The sequence below is a fragment of the Pangasianodon hypophthalmus genome, chromosome 21, assembly GCF_027358585.1.
Source record: "Pangasianodon hypophthalmus isolate fPanHyp1 chromosome 21, fPanHyp1.pri, whole genome shotgun sequence".
Lineage (NCBI taxonomy): Eukaryota > Metazoa > Chordata > Actinopteri > Siluriformes > Pangasiidae > Pangasianodon > Pangasianodon hypophthalmus.
This window is the reverse complement of record NC_069730.1, coordinates 3,610,462-3,630,425: the sequence shown is the minus strand read 5'-3', so window position 1 is coordinate 3,630,425 and position 19,964 is coordinate 3,610,462. Positions and strand designations below refer to the sequence as shown.

The 19,964-nt window shown below is 37.2% G+C and overlaps 1 protein-coding gene across 1 annotated transcript in view; it reads right to left on the bottom strand.

Moving 5' to 3' along the window:
- Positions 1 to 17,507: 17,507 nt before the first annotated feature.
- atg5 (ATG5 autophagy related 5 homolog (S. cerevisiae)) overlaps positions 17,508 to 19,964 on the bottom strand; it is a 64,827-nt gene continuing 62,370 nt past the window's right edge. The window contains exon 8 of the mRNA XM_053227546.1: positions 17,508 to 17,928. Within this exon, the coding sequence (XP_053083521.1) occupies positions 17,810 to 17,928 (119 nt within the window). The 3' untranslated portion in view covers positions 17,508 to 17,809. The remainder of the gene's footprint in view (positions 17,929 to 19,964) is intronic.

Genomic DNA, 19,964 nt, shown 5'->3' with positions numbered 1-19,964 from the left:
GGTTAGAAGTTCACTGAGTAACAAATCCTACATTAAATTATAATAATTAAAAAAAAAATCTAAAGCTATATACTGGTTATTGAGACAAAGTGGGCATTCTACACTTATGTATTCATGAATATTACAATTTAGATTGCTGGAACACAAATCCCAATTAGAATAAACAATCCAGATCGCACAGTATATTACCTCTATAGGACGCGTGAGCTTGAGGTAAGGAAGCAGTCCAAACATGGATATATTAGTGACATTTCACCATTGTCATTTAGTCACACATTGATTTACTGTCCATTCTATTATTGTGTCACTTTTCCTCCCTAGTTATTCACCGTACGGTAACTGCATATGAGTAGTGAAAAAGTTCATGATCGTCATCCTTCAGATGCTTTGTTTCACCTCATGGATCAACTCAAAGAAAGATCAAACATGCAGAGAATTTATTTCTCATCAAGATACAATGCACTTATTGTATCTGTAAAAGAAGTCAATAAAAGAAATCTCGTAAAATAATTCATTTTGATAAATGAATGAAGCGGCGGCATGGTGGCTTAGTGGTTAGCACTGTTGCTTCACACTTCTGGGGCTGGGGGTTTGAATCCCACTTCGAGGGTTTCCTCTGGTTCCTCCCCCAGTCCAAAGATATGCCTTATATGCTGTTTGGCATTTCCAAATTGTCTGTAGTGTGTGATTGTGCCCTGTGATGGGTTGGCACCCTGTCCAGGGTGTGCCCCGAGCTCCCTGGGATAGGCTCCAGGCTCCCTTGCCACTCTTTGTAGGATAAGCGGTATGGATGGAAATTAACTGATCAATAAATAAGCATTTTACTGCACTACAATATTGTGTGCAGTAAAATTGTGTGTAATCTTTATCTCCATTTCATATTCTCCGTTTCATTATTAATTATTTGTTTCGGTAGGATACTGAAATTCCATACAGCAAAGGTGTACACTTTTGTCTATAAAGAAAAAATGTGGTAAAAATAATTTAAATAGATAAATATTTGAATAAATAAATATACAGTAAATTTATATTTTACTGTATTACAGTATGGGAATCTTTACTCCTGGCACTTTCCATCCACAGGGCATGAGGGCTCACTGAATGGTTTGATGAGAATGACATTGAGGCAAATTATATGCTATGGCCTCAACCCAATCTCAACCCAAATAAACAATTATGAGAGATTTTGGAGAATTGTATTAGAGCGTGACAGCGTTCTCCACCACCATCATCAAAACACCAACTGAGAGAATATCTTTTTGAAGAACAGTGCTCCATTTTGCCATTTCATACAAACAACGTGCTGGTGTTTAAAAATCTATAATACAATGTATGTTTTGATGTGCGCATGGATATCAAATTGCGACATGCAGCTACAGTTTCTTTGTTGACAGCTCAGACTTTATAAATGTGTGTAATTATGTAAAGTTCGCATGAAATGTTGCAATAATCTGTGTGTACCACACTTCATGCAAAAAAAAGGAAGTGTTGGATGCCTGTATTTTTCCTTTTGTCCTTGAAAGTAGAGTTTGTTATTTATTAGTAAAGAAACTGAAACTAAATATGCATCCCTGATTCAACAGTTGAACTTTTAACTTAGTCAATAACCTGAATATTAGCTGTAATCCGGAAAATCATGTCTTCGATCTATGAATCAGAAAGTCAACATCAAAAGTAAAGTTTGCATCTGAGGTCATTTTTGTTTTGAGCTAATTAACAAGCTACACACTTCTCTAAAACAACACTGCAGGGCATTGTATTAACATCCATTCATTAGGTTAAATCAACGAATACAGATTTCAGACAAAACAAAGTAAATATGTCGCTGGCTGCATTGTAAATGTTTATATATGGCCAGTCATATTAATAAGATACTTTCTGTAGAAAGTAATACATTTCTTGTATGTTTCGTCTGAAAACGTCTATCGTTATTAATAACCGGAGATATAAATGTAGCATGATCAAAAAAGAATTTTATTTACACGTCCCTCATTGTGGCTTCGAGTGTAGCTAAGTATTTCTGGTTATTGTAAGAAAATAACTTCTGCTTTCGTTCCGTTTCAATGGTTAAGCTGGTTTTCTATGATTAGAAATACTAGAACCATAACTTACTTAAAAATCCAACATCGTCCAACAAATGTTTGCCAATAATCAAGATTCAATAACAAGATGTACCTTATCTATCTAGGTAAATCATAAAGTAAAATTAAAATGTTGGAGTGTCATTCTTCAGCATCATTCTTCAAATCAGTTCATTAAAACATCTGCAAACAAATGCTTCCAAAAATATTAAATAAACGTCTACTTTCAAAAAACATCACTGTATCAATGCTTATATGTTTCTCTTTGTTTAATTACAACACATTATTAAAATCTGTTTATTATTAGGCTTATATTATATAGACCATCTGGCATACATGTGCCTGTGTATGCAGTTACAATAGAAGCAATAATGTATAAGAACATTATAGAAAGATATATACACACTCTGACCAATCAGATTCAAGAATTTAACATTGCTGTGGTATAAATACCAGGTAAAGTGTATAACTTAAATAATTTGTGCCCTTATCAAGACTTGAACCATGTATTTATATTTTTACCTTTCTTTCAATATGAATTTTTTATTCTTTATATTATATATTTTGTTTTATATTTTCAATCCAATCTTAAAACACATACCCTCATCAACCCCGCCCCCCCCCCCCAAAAAATAAATAAATAAATAAAACCTATGTAAATACTAATAAATATCATATTAAAGTCTAAAATTCTTTACATGTATTCCAGGAATGATCAACAACCTTTTTTTTCACTAAAATCGATTAGAAAAAATGTATCCATATTGTATACCTGATATATTTTTTTCCCTTTGTAATGGAGTTTTGGGTGTGTCCTGATCTTTTTTTCAAGTGATAATTCATTGCATTAGGATGGGCAATGCTTTCACTAAATGATGACCCTGACCATGCCATTAGCACAGATATAATTTATGAACTACTGCTATATTACCTGACTCAAAAATTCTGTAAAATTCATGCAAATTTTTGACTGCTCCACCAGCACCCTTTCCAGCAAAGGCCTTTTATTATTATCCTGGCTTTAACAGGTTGGAGGTGTGAAGCTCGCAGCCACGTGCATTCCCCTGGGTGTTCAAGCTGCGATCAATGTACCGTGTTTGACTCAATAGAGCCGCTGTCACTTGGCGGGATCGTGTTCCTGCGGTGAACAACTCTCTCCTCCCATCTCACCCTCCTATTTTTTTCTCACTGTCTTTTCAGTCTTGCCCTCTTTCCATCAACTACTTGCGATGGATGAGTCTTATTGAAAAAGAGCAGAAGACAAACAGCTATAGAGTTACTCTCCTGATTCGGGCCGAGTTTGAATTTCCTTTATTGGTTTCCTCAGCTCTAATTAAGCACCGCGTCCTAATGGCTCCCCGTGAAATGAGATGAAAGCTAACACTGTCGGCCTCTTGGTTTACAAGCCGCTCTTTCAGTGAGGGTGGCAGTGGCGTGTGAGCCAAACATTGGACATGACAAGGATGAGCAGTTATGATCATTCTAAAGGAATACGTCACCCCAGAATGCTAATGGGGCTAATGGTGAATGACAGCTAATGAGAACCAGTTAGCATGACCTCATACCTCATCTGTAAACATGCTAAGTGCACAGTAAAACTTTCATTGTTAAAAGAATTCCTACAGTGAGAAATTAACTCCTGCCGAGTCCATGCTGAAAAAAAAATGTTCATTAAAAGTACAACTGAAGCTAAAACACTTTTGAACTGTTAGTTCCTCTTGGATTCTTAGCACTTATGAACAGATTCAGAACAGAAGTGGGTGGTATCTGGAAACTTTTTCCTCAGAATCTGCTTGCTAAGCTAGACAGCTAGTTAACTTAGCTAATGTTAGTGATAAACAAAATTTGTTACAGTTTGTTTCCACGGGTTTAGCTAGTGTTAAGTAAAAAGTTGAGAATATAACTATACAAATTGTGTCTCTGACCTGGGATCCATGACAAATAACTGCTAGCTTACTAGCAACTAGCTGGCTAGCTATTTTGGAGGCAGGAAAAACACTGGGGCTTTTATCAATTGCATATTCATGGACCGTGGCATGTTAAATAAGGGCAGAAATATAGACACGTAGAGATGGTGGTACTAGTAACTGTTTGCTTATTTGATTATTTTCCTATAACTGCACACTCTATTGTGTTGTATTCCTCACTTAGCGACATTAGTTTTCGTGGTAAAGCTGCTGATTATTTGATGTGGTAGCTATGCAAATATGGTAGCTTGGGCAAAATACATCTTCATCAGTAAGTAATTTCTGGGCTGAACACTTCTTATTGTTTTAATAGTGAATGTAAATAAGGAACAAGAGCTACATCTGTTAGCAAACACGGCAGTGTGGTATCTCTGTGGTGTTAACAGGTCACTGTCCGACTTTGACCTGAAGCCTATCTGAGGAAGAAAAGAGTGCTGCTCCATCTGCCAGCACCTCACACCACTGTCACACCCTGCATGAAAAATTCAGACCTATCGCTTACACTTAATGACGGCCAAATCGCTCTCTCATCATCAGTAACCTCGGTGGAAAGGCGAGAAGGAGAGAGAGTGTGATCGGCAGGGTGACAGGTGTGTGTGTGTGTGTGTGTGTTTGATGGAGTGTTTTAAACCAGGGTGGATGATGTTAGTTGTTAAGTCTGACTATATGATCCGGGATCATTCAGTGTATGGATAAGTGGCTGAATGTGTGTGCTCGAGGGTGGGAACCTGCCCTGTAGATAAACGTTTGGAAGGCTTTGTGAAAGACCCCCTCGCCTACTTAAGCCATAGCACAGTCCATGCTAACTGATAAATATATTTACTCAGCTATCCTTGTGCAATGCAAAAATTATTATACAAGACAAAAATAACACGGAAAAAGACATAAATGCACAAATATGTTTCTTGATGCAGTTTGTATGAGGTTGTTTAATGCAATTGTATTTATATCATAGCACTATTGAATTTACAATTCTGATTGGTCAGAAGTGTGTTGATTATTTTTTCATAACAGCAGCTCGGACATTAATTCTGGAGACATTTATTTAACATTTGTGGAATGAGTCTCCAGTGTCAGTCCACAAGAAAGTCTTCAGGAAAGAAGACTTTGTGCTTTCCAGTTTCTTCTTTGCATTTTTTTTTCCATCTTATTAACTTTAAGTGAAAAAGAAAGTCGGAGAATGACAAGTAAGTGATAACAGGAAATGTTTTATGGGTGTTTCACAAGATTAAATGGATAAAAAGTATGACGTGACTTTCTTTAATGAATGTAACTGCATATGTTTAACATCTTGATGCTGTAAAAGTAATTAGGTAGATTGTAACCAGAATGGGTGCTATTTCTGATACTGACACACACCAAATCTGCATTACAAAAAAAAAAATCTATAAAAATGTCACTATATATCCAACATGCTGCAAAAACTGTTCATTAAGTAATGTTCAATAAGTGTTCAAATTATTCCCAATGATCTACAGTGTAATTTCTTGCATTTTTATCATACTTTTCACTAGCTAGCAAGATCTCATGCTAGCTAGCATTATGTAGTCAAGATGTAGGAGAAATTTATGACAGGAAGTAGTGTTGGTAATACTTTAGAAACCAGACGGAATTGATTATTATCATGATTTAGTGTAGTTTCTGAAGTATAAATATCAAGAAGCAGCAACCAAATTGATTTTTTTGCCTTACTAGTTCCTTCACTGGGGCAGAGCAATAATCATGTGATCACAGTCACTCCTTGTCATATGATTTTTGCATGGAATGTTGTAATGCTAGCTAGCTATGTAATTAGCGTTTTGCAGATATGTGACAAGTGATATTAGGAAAATGGTGAGCCAAAAATCTGGTATAATAATTAGCTGTACCTCCATTTTGCTTTGACAAGCCAAAGACACCACAGCAGGTGAAATCTCAGGTATACGAACTTGTCTTGAAGCAAGATTAATTGCTAATGCAACCGTTTCTATTTTCATGCCCTACATTGTTTGGGCAAATAGACTTTTTTCGGCAAGCAAATTTTATTCACATTCACTCTGACTGCTGATGTAGAGTTAGCTATTATTCACCAGAATGCTATCATTACATTTCTTCTCATGTTACAACAAGTTTTTACGTATTTTCTGGAAAAAAAAAAATAAATTTGGTGTAGTTTTTTTTTTGATACGCTTAGTGTATTTAGCATATATTGTGATATATCCATCATGGAGTGTTAGTGATACTTTACACACTTCTTTACTGTCTTTCCAATTATGAAGATTGTAAAAAGAAGAACACACTAATTTGATTTTTCACTGTCAAACCACCCCTATTTCAGGCTTTTATTTTAGTCAGCATACCATCGAAGCAAAGAACTTTGAGGAACATCTATTCAGAGAGTCTTGCTTCTCCTTTCTCTCCTCTTTTTCTCCTTTTCATCCTCTCTTCTGTCCTATCCTTCCCCTCTCTAGGCATACGTGTGCAGCGTGAGGCCTGTGAGTAACGGCTCGAAGGAGGACTCAAAGTTAGTCACCTCTGAGGCATCACTTCCCCCTCTCTGCCTGAAAAATAAAAAAGGGAAGCGCTTTCTTCCTCTCCATGACCCTCTCCTTCTCCTTTCTCTGTCGCTTGGCCTAGGAGAAACAATGGCCTCCTCCAGAAGCTGACGGTCTTTAATATCGGAGAAGCGCAGATCAAAGCTGCGCATGTAACACGAGAGAGCCGAGGGTCCACGGGCAGCCAGCAAACAGCCACACGCGTTCAATGCAGTTCTTTATGATGGCAAGAGAGTGTGTGTGTGTATGTGTGTGTGTGTGTGCGTGTGTGCGTGTGTGTGGTGCGGGAAAGAGAAAGAGAGACTTCAAAGTGGCACGTCTCAGTCTTCACTGACTCATTGAGAAAGGGATGTGATGGGGGGGTGCACTCTTGATTTCTCATGAGATACTGAAGGTGGCATCACAAAGATACCATTTAGTGAGAAATGGTAGTTTGTGTGTGGGTGTGTGGGTGTGTGTGTGTGTGTGAGTGAGTGTGTGCGCATGTTGGTGGGGACTAAATGTCCCGACAAAGGGACATCTAGCTGGTCTGCGCATGAAAAAAAAGGTTTTCTTTCTTTTTTAATTAAAATAAATAAATAAATAAACTTAAATGTTAAATGTTAATGTTAGGGTTAGATTTTGGTGTAGTATAACATTAATTAGCTGCATTAAAATTATGTCAATGAAATGTCCTCACAAGAATAGCAAGAGACGTGTGTGTGTGTGTGTGTGTGTGTGTATGTGTGTGCTTGTGTGTGTATATGTGTATGTGTGTAAAAGAACAAGACAGTGAATCCAGGTGTGCAGCAGCAATGCAGTTGTGTGTCTGAGGAAGTGTGAGAGTGTTAATAAGTTTGGCAGGAGCTAACAGCAGAACTTGAGTGGGATGTGTGATAAAGAGGGCGAGATACAGCAAAATAGAGTGAGAGAGAGCGAGATATACACAGAGCTATCAATGGAAAGCCCCCAAATTACCCGGCCACAACAGGATGTTCAGTCAACAATGGTTAAGAAAATTGGATTGTTCCTACATACTCTGGAAATGTCGGGCGGATATTAATGTGGGAAAATCGAAATCATTTTCCCGGGATGAAAAGCGAAGGATTTAAAACCTTCTCCTGTGGAAAACGACTCATTTATCCTCCCCCCTTTCTCTTCATTGCTTTCTCTTTGTCAGTTCACTTTTACTTCATGAGAATTATTTTAGATAAAGAAATGTTAGTATTGGAAAAATTGATTAAAAAAATCATGGTCTTAATAATAAATGAATAAAGAATTTTCTATGATATGATTAAGACAATATAAGAAAGATATCTAGAAGATAGATAGATAGATAGATAGATAGATAGATAGATTTGTATATTTTGCAGTGGAATAAAAACATCTTCCAAACACTATTCTGTTTCAGATGAATCAGTAATATATATGAATACAAATGCATTTAGATCAAAGATGACATCTATGAAAATTATTAATATGCATACGCATGATATTAGCAATAAAACACTTCAGGACATACTGTTATAGGAAAATATTTATATACATATCATATAGTCATATACCAGCATGCTCCAAGTGTTTCACGCCTATGATTAATTTTTTTTAATTAAATAAAGAAAGAAATCATCATTTTCTATCCATTTATAGTTATATGTTATGTTGTGGAGTGTCCTCAGAACAAGTTAGTTCCTTTTATTGCTTATGTTATGGTAAGTATAAACATTCCCTCCCTGAACAGTTTCTCTTTTTTCTTTCGCAAGATAAAAAATGCAGTTTGTTACGTTACCAAGAAGCTGTAAAAGCACAAACTCCTCTCTCTTGAAGAATTTTTCAAAGGGCTGACACTGGAGAATCCTTCCATAAATGTTGAATAAACACCTTCTTACAGAAAACTTCACCAAGAAATACATTATTACATTAAATACCTTTATTAGCCTTAGATTATGTGAAGTCCCTGAATGAATGAATGAATAAATGAATGAGCTGTTACTATAGAAAACTATAGATTTATTGTGTAACGCTTTATTTTGTTTTCTCGGCAGCCTGGTTTTGCAACATCTACCCCCGCATAGGTTTGAGTAATCACTTGCCCTCTGCTTACCCTGAATCCTACTTCTCAGAACTGTTTAATATTCTAAATTATTAGCCAATGTTGCTATGTCTATCCAAAACAGCTGCTAGCCACTCATCACCAACGCTGGATTCTCCTCGGGGTCGGGTTGCCTCTGAGGATGACGGCCCGCATTGCCCTGTCGCTCTAGCTGTGCCACGGCCGTGACGTCTGTGCTTATTCAGGCCCCGCTGCCAGGCTCGTGTGGAGGATTAGGAGCTACAGTTTGGGGGTCGAAGGGTTATTGTGAGGGCCCATTTCATGTGGTCTGTAATGTTGGCCTTAGGTGTGACGCCGGGGATCAGGTTTGACCCGTGTTTGGACAGGAGCTGCCCAAAATGTCAGGAATCCAAGCGGCAGGAGGCGTCTTGTCATACTCTGACCCTGAAAAAACTACTGTTGGTGTCAGTTGTTGCAGAGGCCATTGTGGGGTTTTTTTTAGGTAGGTGGCTGAGGTGCCACAAAAGGGGAGGCTGGAGTGTGTGTGTGTATGTGTGTTTCTCTTTTGGCTTGGTGGGCCCTTGCTTGAGCTGTGTGGGTGTTCTCATGAAACCACCTCTGAGCATGTTTTGTTTCTCAGTTTTATTTTCAAGTTAGCTTCATGTGAAATACTCAGAAATTCATCCTGCATAAGCAGCGTTATGAGTCTGCAGACTCATAAAACAGATAATATACTGTAGATAGAGCTTTAGAAAACACATTACTGCAAATTGGGTTCCAGTTAAAATGTGTCAAGTGAGAGTGTGAAATATCTCGCGTTTAGCCCACCCACTCACTCAGTGTTAGCATCTTTAATAGAGAGCAATCATTAGAAGCTAGCTGCTACAAATAAGTGTCATTTTTCTGCTTCTTCTGCTTGGGGTAAAAAGCGGATTTTCTTTTGTATTTAAGGGAATATGTGTAATATAATGTGTATATAGTAATATTTGTGATGTGTTTAGTGATTGTGGTTTCGGTTGCCGCTGTATTTTCGTTTTTTTCTGTGAGAAGTTAGCGTCTCTGTGCAGCACTGACATCACAGGGGAGTGTCGTTATTGCTAACACAGTTACAATGGTGTTTAATAGGAGAAAAATACCTTAAATCTTAAACATAATAGTCATGATTAGATCAAAACAGTAAGATCTACGAGATGACGAACATAATTAGTATGAAAGTTGAAGTATCAGCATGAAAGCTGAAGCTTTGGCAGAGTGTACAGATGAGGAAGTGAGAGAGCTGGACAAACTAAAAAACTAAAGCTCTGCTGCATCACTCTCTTTGGGTAAAGGTGGAGTCACTGTCAGCAGTTAGTTGAACCACACTGTTGGTAATGTAGGAAATCAGTAAGTGAAAATGAAGTGAAAATAGAGCAAAATGTTGATGAGAAAAGTTTAAAACAGTAAAGTTAACTCAGAATTGAATCATAAAAGAAATCTTTTTGATTATAATATCAACCGAGTCATTCAGAGTGCATTTTCGAGAGTGGAATGTTGAAATGCTTGACATGGAGAGAAGCCGCACACACCCTACCTGTGTGTATGTGTGTGTATTTCTCACTGTCTCTGAGTGGTATAAGTGGTACTCGCTGTCTCAGTTTATGAACACAGTGTGTTATATAGTATAGTGCAGTTTTAGCCCTGGGCTGCGGAGACAGACTGCAGCAGGCGTTCCTCAGGTTACACAGCAGCCAAAGGTGAAAGGTTTATAGCATTGAAGTGCAGAAAAGTGAAAGTTGCCTCAGAACAAAACATGTGGGGAAAATATCAGCCTTGGACACCAAATGTATTTATTGAACTGGGTACAGAGGAAAAGAAAGTATTGCTTCACTTTTTCCACATTAACCAAGTAATAGACTATTCCAGGTCCATGCCTTTCATGGTGTTCCTTTCAGAAACCTTTTTTACTGTTAAGACCTGTAATTTGTTTTTGTCCCTGGAGCAGTCATTCAGTTCAATTATATATTTTAAAAAATATATAATTCCAAATATGTCATCATTTGATAGATTAAAGATTATAATTAGTAGATTACTGTATAATTCCAGTATTACCTTGTTTGGTGAATAAAAGTGAGTTTGCACTTTGAAATTAGCAGAAATTTGCATTGATAATAGAAATGTAAGCAATGAACTTCAGCAATGAACCTCAGCATTACCAAAATATAAAAAACTTTAACAAAATAATTAAGACTTGAAATGGTGTATATTTTTTTCAAATGATATATGAACTACACCAAATAACAAACACCCGAATTAAATAATTCTTATTATTTTCATTAAAACAAATAAGGCCACAGTGACCCATGTTAAGTAATGCCTTATGAATATGTTTAAGGTTGTTAATTTGCAAAATTAAGGATTATAGTTTGTTAATGCTAACTAGTGCAATAAATAATGTCAGATAAGGAAACCCGAATATAACTGTTACCATTATTGTGTTATAAAACTGTAAGAGAGAATTGTTATGGTCTCCCAAATCAAACTATTTGATGTTGTGGTGTTTATCTCTTTGTACCACGCCACATGGTTATTAGTATATCATAATGAAAGAAGCTTATTAATATTGTCTGATGCTGATTTCCTTTTATGTCTTTTAAAGGACTATTATTTAGTTTCGGTTGAGTGTAATGTGACAGCAGCTGAAGCAGAACAGGGAACACTGACAGGAAGAAAAGGTACTGTACCGGTACATTTTGGTACATTTTGGTACATTTTGTTCCTCAAGATACAAACAATGAAACTGAAGGTTATAACAGTGGTGCTTGAGGTTCAATTTTATAGCTTGATTGAGTTTTAATGGTACTTTGCCAGGTTCAAGATACTTGAGGAGACCTCAAGTGCCATAAAAGGTACAGCTTAGTATCTTTTTTGTACTAATTGCTTAAAACAACACAGAGGATGAATGCCAAATAACTAACTTACTGTGTATATACAGTGCACTATATACTGTATATGGTGGAGAAAACCATTGTCTTGTAGCCTGTATAGTGCCGGCAAATCATATTCTAAAGCTCAGTTCATTGGTGAAACCAAATTTATAATGTAACTATAATATGAAAATGTAGTCTCCATTATAAGTGAGACTTTTTTTCCAGCAAGTCCTTAAGAATTATTATAGATTAATGGAGTAGAAATAATAAATTAGTCCATTATATAATAAAATGCATTGACAGAGCATGTAAGACTAATGAAAGTCATGATTTAGAGAGTGCTGATGATCCTTTTTTTTGGCAATAGTAGAAAAATGTGGCTTAAACACCAAATGCACCAAATGGGGACTCCCTGTCTGTGGCTGACACACACACACACACACACTCATCTCATTTTATTCCTTGGACTCAATCTTTCTCCCCATACACTAATGGTAAAATGATTACTGATAAATAAATAAATAAATAAATAAATAAATAAGTGACATTCACTGAGTTGCCTTTTTATTAGGTTTTAGACAGATGGCAACTCAGGGTATAATAATTGACTGAGTGGGTGGGCTAAATGTCTGAGTTTTCACATTTCACACATCTACATGTTATCTATCTAGTGGATGAAGAGGTTTTGCATTATACACAAATTTCTCAAGAAAGAAAAATGACATTCTTCTGATACTCTAGTGGTTGTACTGGCGAATGTAAAGACTTCAAAAGGAAATGTTTTTTACTCAAGAAATTTGAGTTCAGAAAGTGAGCAACTTCTACATGTTTTACAGAAGTTCACATTACTTCCTTAATTTTTGTACTGGGTGACATTTGTGCCCACTGTCTATGTAAAATAATAGTAAAAGACATTCTAAACATAGCTCAAGAAAACAGTTAGAAAACTAAATTTATGCCTGTCCCATCCCACTATAACTACACTTTAACTTGAAGCATATTCTTTAAGATATTTTCCAAAAATCATATTTTTTTGCATTCATGTGTGAATCTGTATAACATCTCATGCTTGAAACATCCTTTTCCACGAGTCGTCTATTATAGGTTATGAAATGTTGTACATTTGAGTTCTACAACACACACTCACCCTTATTACTTGAACACATTCACTGATATGAAGAATTTGGAATATTTGGAGTATAAGTCAGATCTTTGTCAGCAAATTGCATTTAAATTTCCTGAAGATCATGGGAAGAAGAAAAGTAAGTTCTCTAAAAGTTCTCTAAAAAAGTTCTATAAAGTTATTCCTTTTTTCCTCTTTCAGTGACATTGTGATAATGACTGATGAGGTCACTTTGAAAGTAAAACCCCAAATTATAGTCAGAAAGTAAATTATTTCATTTTAAAAAATAAACTTTAAGTAAATCATTAGAACGTCCTTATTTGATAATTCTATTCTAAAAACTCAACCCTGTTACTCATTTAAGACCAAAATGCACCAAGGAAACCTTGTAAAAATGGGTTGTTGTTGCCTGAGATTTGTGAACACATTTCTGGAATAGTTAAATGGACACTTTCTTAGATTCAATGCTGGAAAAATAATTAAAAAATAAATAAAATGGGAAAATTTTACAAGTTACAAGTTACAAGAGCTCCAATCTTGGAATCACTCATAAACAAAAGTGAAGTAGAAACCTCCCCGTGACACAACACCAGAGCTATACCTTGTTTTCAGATGTCAATAACCCTGTGTAGTTATACATAGCGTTCTTGCATCCTTAGCATGTAGTTTCTGGGTGGCTGTTCCACTAGGCCGCTCTGCTGCCTGTCGCTCAGTAAGTGCACTGTTTACCCGGTACAGCCGAAGTGCTCGTAAATAAGCCTGCATGACAGGCGGAGATGAAAGCCTGCTTCTGTCGTCTGTTCCCCGCCAACCTCTTATTAAAAGGCTTTTACATGTAAACAGCCCAAAGAGGTGAGCTTGTAAAACACAAGTCACCCGGCCTTGCCTTTCTTTGGCTTTCTCCTCACTTCTTTATTCCATTGCTCTCTCGTTTTTGTTCACTGTCGTGACTTTCGGCATGTTGTAATGTTTGCTTTCCAGGACTCTGGGGTAAAGATACGGCCAGTGTGCTCTTGACCAACATGACACTGTTGTTAAGTCAAATTAAATCATGTGACAAAAGCATAATGTTACTGTATATGTAGGACTTACTATAGTATATGAATCAAATTATACAAAAAATACTTTGAAAACAATAAGCTAGTTTTGTTCTTTATGAGGTATGCATGCTTTATTATATCTCACGCATATCAACACTTATAGGACACAGATTAAACCTAATCTAGACACAATGGAGCCAAGTCCTGCACAGGGTCCTTTCTGTACTGCATAGTGTACAGTGCTGTTGATTTATCAAATCTGATAATTCAAAAGGTGTTGATTAATTTTCTATAACAGCAGCTAACAGTAGTTCTGGCAAATCACAGGTTTATATGAAGGCACTTGTTCTAATATATTATCATTTCTATAGTAACAACTCTTTTACAGGGACTTATAAGGTGGACTCGCCACATAATCTATGTCTAATAATAAACAGATTAAAAACCTGAGTTGTTATTTTACAAAAATAAATAAATAAATAAAATTGTACAATTGTTGATATGGTGACGTTTTCTGTGATGAGTCTCCAGTGTCAGTGCTCTGTAACAGTCAGTTTTCCGCCATGGGAAAGACTTCAGGACAGAGGACTTTGCACTTTCTGGTTTCTCTGTAACATGACAAGCTGTTTTTTTTTTTTTGCTTGTTTGTTTGTTTTTTGGTCTTATTAACTTCACTAGAAGTGAGGGAACGCATGTTTATAGCTACTATAATGTAAGTGGTACAAAGAAATATCTTGGATGGTCATGGATGATCAACAGTAAATGTAACTATAATTGGATAAAAAGTATACGTCATTTTTTTAAATAAATTGAAAATTGTAACTGTTGGCAAATTGCCATGGTATCTGTATCTCTGTTCTGCGTTGTTAATTACTAGTTAATTGTATAACATTTTGTATTGCTGTGTTTTATTCCTTACTTACACTTTGAGAACTGATTATGCAACCTCTTGGCTAATTTCTCAATCCATATATCTTGCATATAACTTATTAATAGATCTTAGATTACTGTAACAGTCTGAATAAACGTGTATGTGCAATGATTACATATAAATATGGGCTTTTTCCTTTAAATTGTCTACTCACAATGCTGGAACTAGTACCATTTTTCAAACTTCACTAAAGGCTATTAATGACATTAGTCTGACATTTAACAAAGCTACATGTCCTGCCAATCTTTACTCTTGCTCATTAGATTTATTAAGAAAACCATTCTAACACTGTCAAGCCAACATTATTTATCTCTCCTGAGTGCTCTCATGTGAAGCAAGTACAATGAAAGTTATTATACTGCACTTACACTTGATGTAAGATGTATGCGCACTGTTAAAACAAACATAACACGCCTTTGCGAAGTGAGCCGACTGGCAGCACAGCTTTTTTTTTCACCCTGATCTTAAGTACTCATCATGCTATATTGAGAAGAGCTTTCATTCTGTCACTCAAGGCTTCAACTTCAATCAAGAAAGTGTGCCCGTTTTCCATTAAAGTGCCTCAACACTTTTCCGTTGCTCTCAACATTGACCTTTCGCTTGCTATTCCCTGTAAACACTTCTCTATCTGTTTTTAACCTTTAGCTGAAGATGTTGGTCGGTAATTTGACATTCAAGACATGCATTTGATAAAGAAAGCAGTGATACTCGGTGAACAGGTTTCTGGAAAGCTACAGAGAGACCCAAAATGAGCCACTTTGCATCTTGGCCCTTTTCACACAACAAATGAGGCGAGAAAAAAAAAGAACTAATATGCCTTCAGCTTTATGCAAAAGACCTTGGCTAGGTTGAGAAATATTAGAAACTTTTTTTTTTTTTTTGCACTTTTTCTAACTTGAAAGCTCCAAAAGCAAGATAACAATCTCGCTGTGAGCACGTTTTTCTCCCAGCATCTCAGAAAGCGAAAATGCAGTTATTTCATGTTTTGGGGTAAGCAAATAAGCGAGGAATTAATGTTGAGAATGTTCTGGATTTCTGTTGATATCACTTCATTTGTGAAAGGGGGCCAGGCATTCTTTCAATCATTCATTCATTCATTCATTCATTCACAGTTTCATTAAATTATTCTTGTCAGGTGTTATCAGATGAAGTAGCTCATTTATCTTTTGCTGCTACCTTCCTTTTGTTCCAGATGACAATGGTGCGTTGAGGAGCAGGAAGGGTGGAGGTGGAGGTTGGGCTGGCTGTGAGGAAGGTGGTGCTCAGGCTGAGCTTTATGAACCTCGGCTCAGGTAAATGATGCCTTTCTCATGGGCTTTGTTTAGATCAGAAAAGGAGGGGGGAGTTAGGGCTATGAAGGGTTTCTGAGGCCCTGACCCTTCACCTTGCAGCACTGACCCCATTCCAACAACACACACACACACACACACACACACACACACGCACACACACCTATACACGTAGAAGCAGAAACGACCATGCATAGAGAAACCAATGAGAAATCGAATTCCATTGGCTTTCTTATCAACAGGACTGTATAATATAATAAAACCAGAGCAATTTAATATCACTGTGTTCTAGTGCACATTTTGTGTGTTTGGTTCCACTCATTGGTGTGTTTGTTTATGTTTGACCCACATTACCATGAAAGGGAAAGCATCCGTTCACTCACCTGTTTTGACCCCCAGCTACATTCCTCCCTCCTTCGCGTCTTTTCTCTTCTCCTGTCTTTCCTTTGAGCAAGTGTGTTAGCCTTTCAAGCCAGGGGCCTTGAGTCTGCTTTGAAGCAAAACAGTACCTGTGTGTGTGTCTGTGTGTGTGTATGTGAAAAAGAGTGGGAATTCTTTTCTCCTAGTGACCTGTGCTCCACTGAGCCTTCCCCCTTGCCCTAAAAAGCTAAAAATCATTGGACACTATATGAAAAGGAATTCTGAGTTAATCAGGCTATTAAAGAAGTTCTTTGTGTGTATAGACCCAGAGAGAAGTGTGTGTTTTGGAGGGGTGTGTGTTTGAGGGGGCAAGTTGGTGCCTCATTGTCACAGCATAATGAATGTAGCTAGTGTGTGTGTTCAAGGTGAGATCGTCAGCAGCTGAACTGATCGTAATCTGGAGTCTTTAACACTCAAATATTTGGTTGCAGGGAGAAAAAGTGAGGCTCTTCCTCTTTCCTCTTTCTGACCCCCCAGCCACAAGGAGGTCATCAACCACTCAGTTGTTCTTAGCATTAAGAGTGTGTGAATGCATGAAGACTTTGTGTGTTCCTGCGTGTGTGTATACGGTGAGTCCATTATGTGGTGGGGCTTCACCCTTGGTCTAAGGATGATTGGTGATGCCTATTTGACAAGCACAGGAAGTGGATAATGGAAACGGCGAGTTGGACAAGGAGGACATGACACACCTGCAACAAGACAATGTGATCAATTCAACATGGTTCATACCTTCCTTACAACTTCCTTTACATGAAAGTAAACAAAATCTAATCACATCTCTCTCGCTTGTTTGAGTTTCAACATTACCTCAGTTTAGTTTAATAAAAGAATCCTGAACTAGAAATGAAATATAAAACAAGTAGGAGGACATTGTGTAATTTTCATCATTTTCATAGCTTGCAACCTAAGCTAAAAAAAACACTTACTGGCATGCTTTATAGGAAAATTAAAAAAATTAATGACAGGGTGGTGTTGCCAAGGATTACATTTAATTATTAATGAATGAGAGTCATGTTTGATCTGTTTATAGTTATAATGTTTAATAATGTTTAATATTTAATGTCCATGAAACAAGACAAAAGAAATAATAAGACAGAAATTATGTTGTCTATTTAACACGTCTAATGTTAGCGAGAAACCGCTAAATGGAAAGTTCTCCATCCTTAGACTTTACCATGGCTGAAAATTTAGTTACAGCTTTACCTCTGACTGTTACAAAGCACTGACACTGGAGACTCCTTCCATAAATGTTAAATAAGCATCGTCTATATCTACAGAAAACAATTATACACATACACCACATCCATGACATACAAGCCCCTGTATAAGGTGTTACTATAGAAACAATAACATATTACAACAAGCTGCTGTTATAGAAAATTAATCAACATCTTCTGAGCAATCAGAACTGAGAATTCAACACCACTGATATATTGCACATATTCTATAGTGTATTAAATGATTAAAATTAGCTGATTTTATTTTCCTATTTAATCTTGTTGACATAATCTCTATATTTTTCTCTTTTTTTCTTTTTCTTGCTTGGGTATGCTGACAGCAGGAAGAGAGTAGAGTGCGATGGATGGATGAGGGTCATGGAAGCAACTGAGGGAGGAAGAGTAGAGGAAAAGAAAAAGAGAGGTGCTCTTTAAACAAACAGGTTGACAGGAGACTGATGGGCCAACAGATAGAGGTTTACTCGACACTTTTGAGACAGGAACTCATCTCCCTGTGTGTGTGTGTTTGTGTGTGTCTGTTTGTGTGTGTGTAAATCTTAATGCCTTAATGATAAATGACAAAACACAATCATGTATATCATTAGTAGCAGTTCTAAATGTCTCTGAATTTGCATTTGTACCTATGTACATAATTAATGAATATACACCTAAGCAAGTTCAATATGAATTTTATGTGAAGATAAAATACTTTTATGCATTCACAAAGATTACACTGTCGTACTATGTGTGAGTTAGATAATCACACATTTATTATTTAGACACAAGTGCATGTGTAGTATTAGAAAAACTGTGCATGTAAGTAAGTGCAGTGTATGCCTTGGCTAAGTGTGTGTTAGTCTTTATGCGGAAGTGAATGTGTGCTGGCCTCTTATCTTAATGGAATCTGAGGTTGGCTGTTTATCTAGCTGAAGGCTGGGGTGTGGTAGCCCCCATTATAGTGGCTTTGTCATGCTAACCTGTAGCTCATTGCTGGGTGTCCCTCCTGGCTCACCCCTGGGCCCGGGACCCATTGTATGTATTCCACTCTCAGCAGGACTGTGTCTACACTGCCCAGTGGGGTCAGGCTGGGGGGCATGGCTGCCCATGTCAGGCCTCCAGGCTTTTTTTTTTTGACCTTGCATGCTCCATGGGGGAGCCCCATTAGATCTATAATTACCCCACCCCCCCACCCCCCAGAAAACCTACTGTCAGCCCCAAGTGCTGTCTATCTCAGACCACCAGGATCCCCCTTCTCATTTAATTCCTTGTGTATCCATGAATATCCCAGGCATGGATATCTCTTTGGTATCTGCTTCTTGTAAAATACACATTACATCTTATATTAATTTCTGTTATAAGCAATATGAACAGCATTTATTTATAGAAAATGCACAAAATGAAATAACATGCACTTCCTGTTGGCAGGTGATAGTGCACAGGTGTGAATGCAAATAAAAGATAAAGAAAATGTAACATGAACTTAAAATCTTTCATATTTATGTTCCTCTGATACGGAAATTGGGTGAACATAATATTTGTGGAATTAAATTGATTAAAAAATTGTTTTCATGTTTTCTTTTTTTAAATTAGGGTGGACATCTTAACCTGGCCAGAAAGTTCCATGTGTGTGTCTAGAAAGTAACGCCTATACAAAGTAGTGTTGAACAGACAGGGACAGCATTTCTCAGACTAATTTGAGTGGCTTAGGGATTTGATGGTAGCTGGACCACCTTCCCAGTTCTTCTTAAGGAAATTAGCCTAATACAGTATAACTCGACCTTCATCATGATGGAACTTAATTTTAATCTGGCCCAGACAAATACAGTTTCCGTTACTATAGCGTGGGCGTGCTATCTCCGTCTCAATCTCGTTTTTTTGCCCTCTGGTCAGAGGCGCTGGCCTTTCTCCACTTCCCAAAGCTCTTCCTAAAGTCAATGTGGCTTTTCCGGGGGCAGTTACACTGGAATAATTCTCTGTGTGGGTTTTGAAATTGCTTTAGTTGTAAGTTTCCTCTAGCAATTTCAGCTTCTAATGGTAACACCTACAGAACCTCCCTAATTGTAAATATGCAGCCACTATTGTGTAGCATCACACTGTTTCTAGTTGTGTGAGACAGAGAGAGATAGATAGATAGATAGATAGAGAGAGAGAGGGAGAGAGAGAGAGAGCGTCAGACGTTTAATCCGCTGAGATTCTGGATTACACTGTTTGTGCAGGAACACCAGAGGAAGTGTGTGTGTGCTCTGAGCCCTTTGGGACTTTGATTAACTCCATTGTACTAATCATACACCCCCATAATGAAAGGTGTGGTCTTAACCCCTCCTACCCTCCACGGGGCCCAGGGTGGAATTTGTTGGGCAGATTTGAAAAAAGGATTTGAAAAGGGTGCAGACACTAAAACATATGTCTCCACCGAAGAGGCCA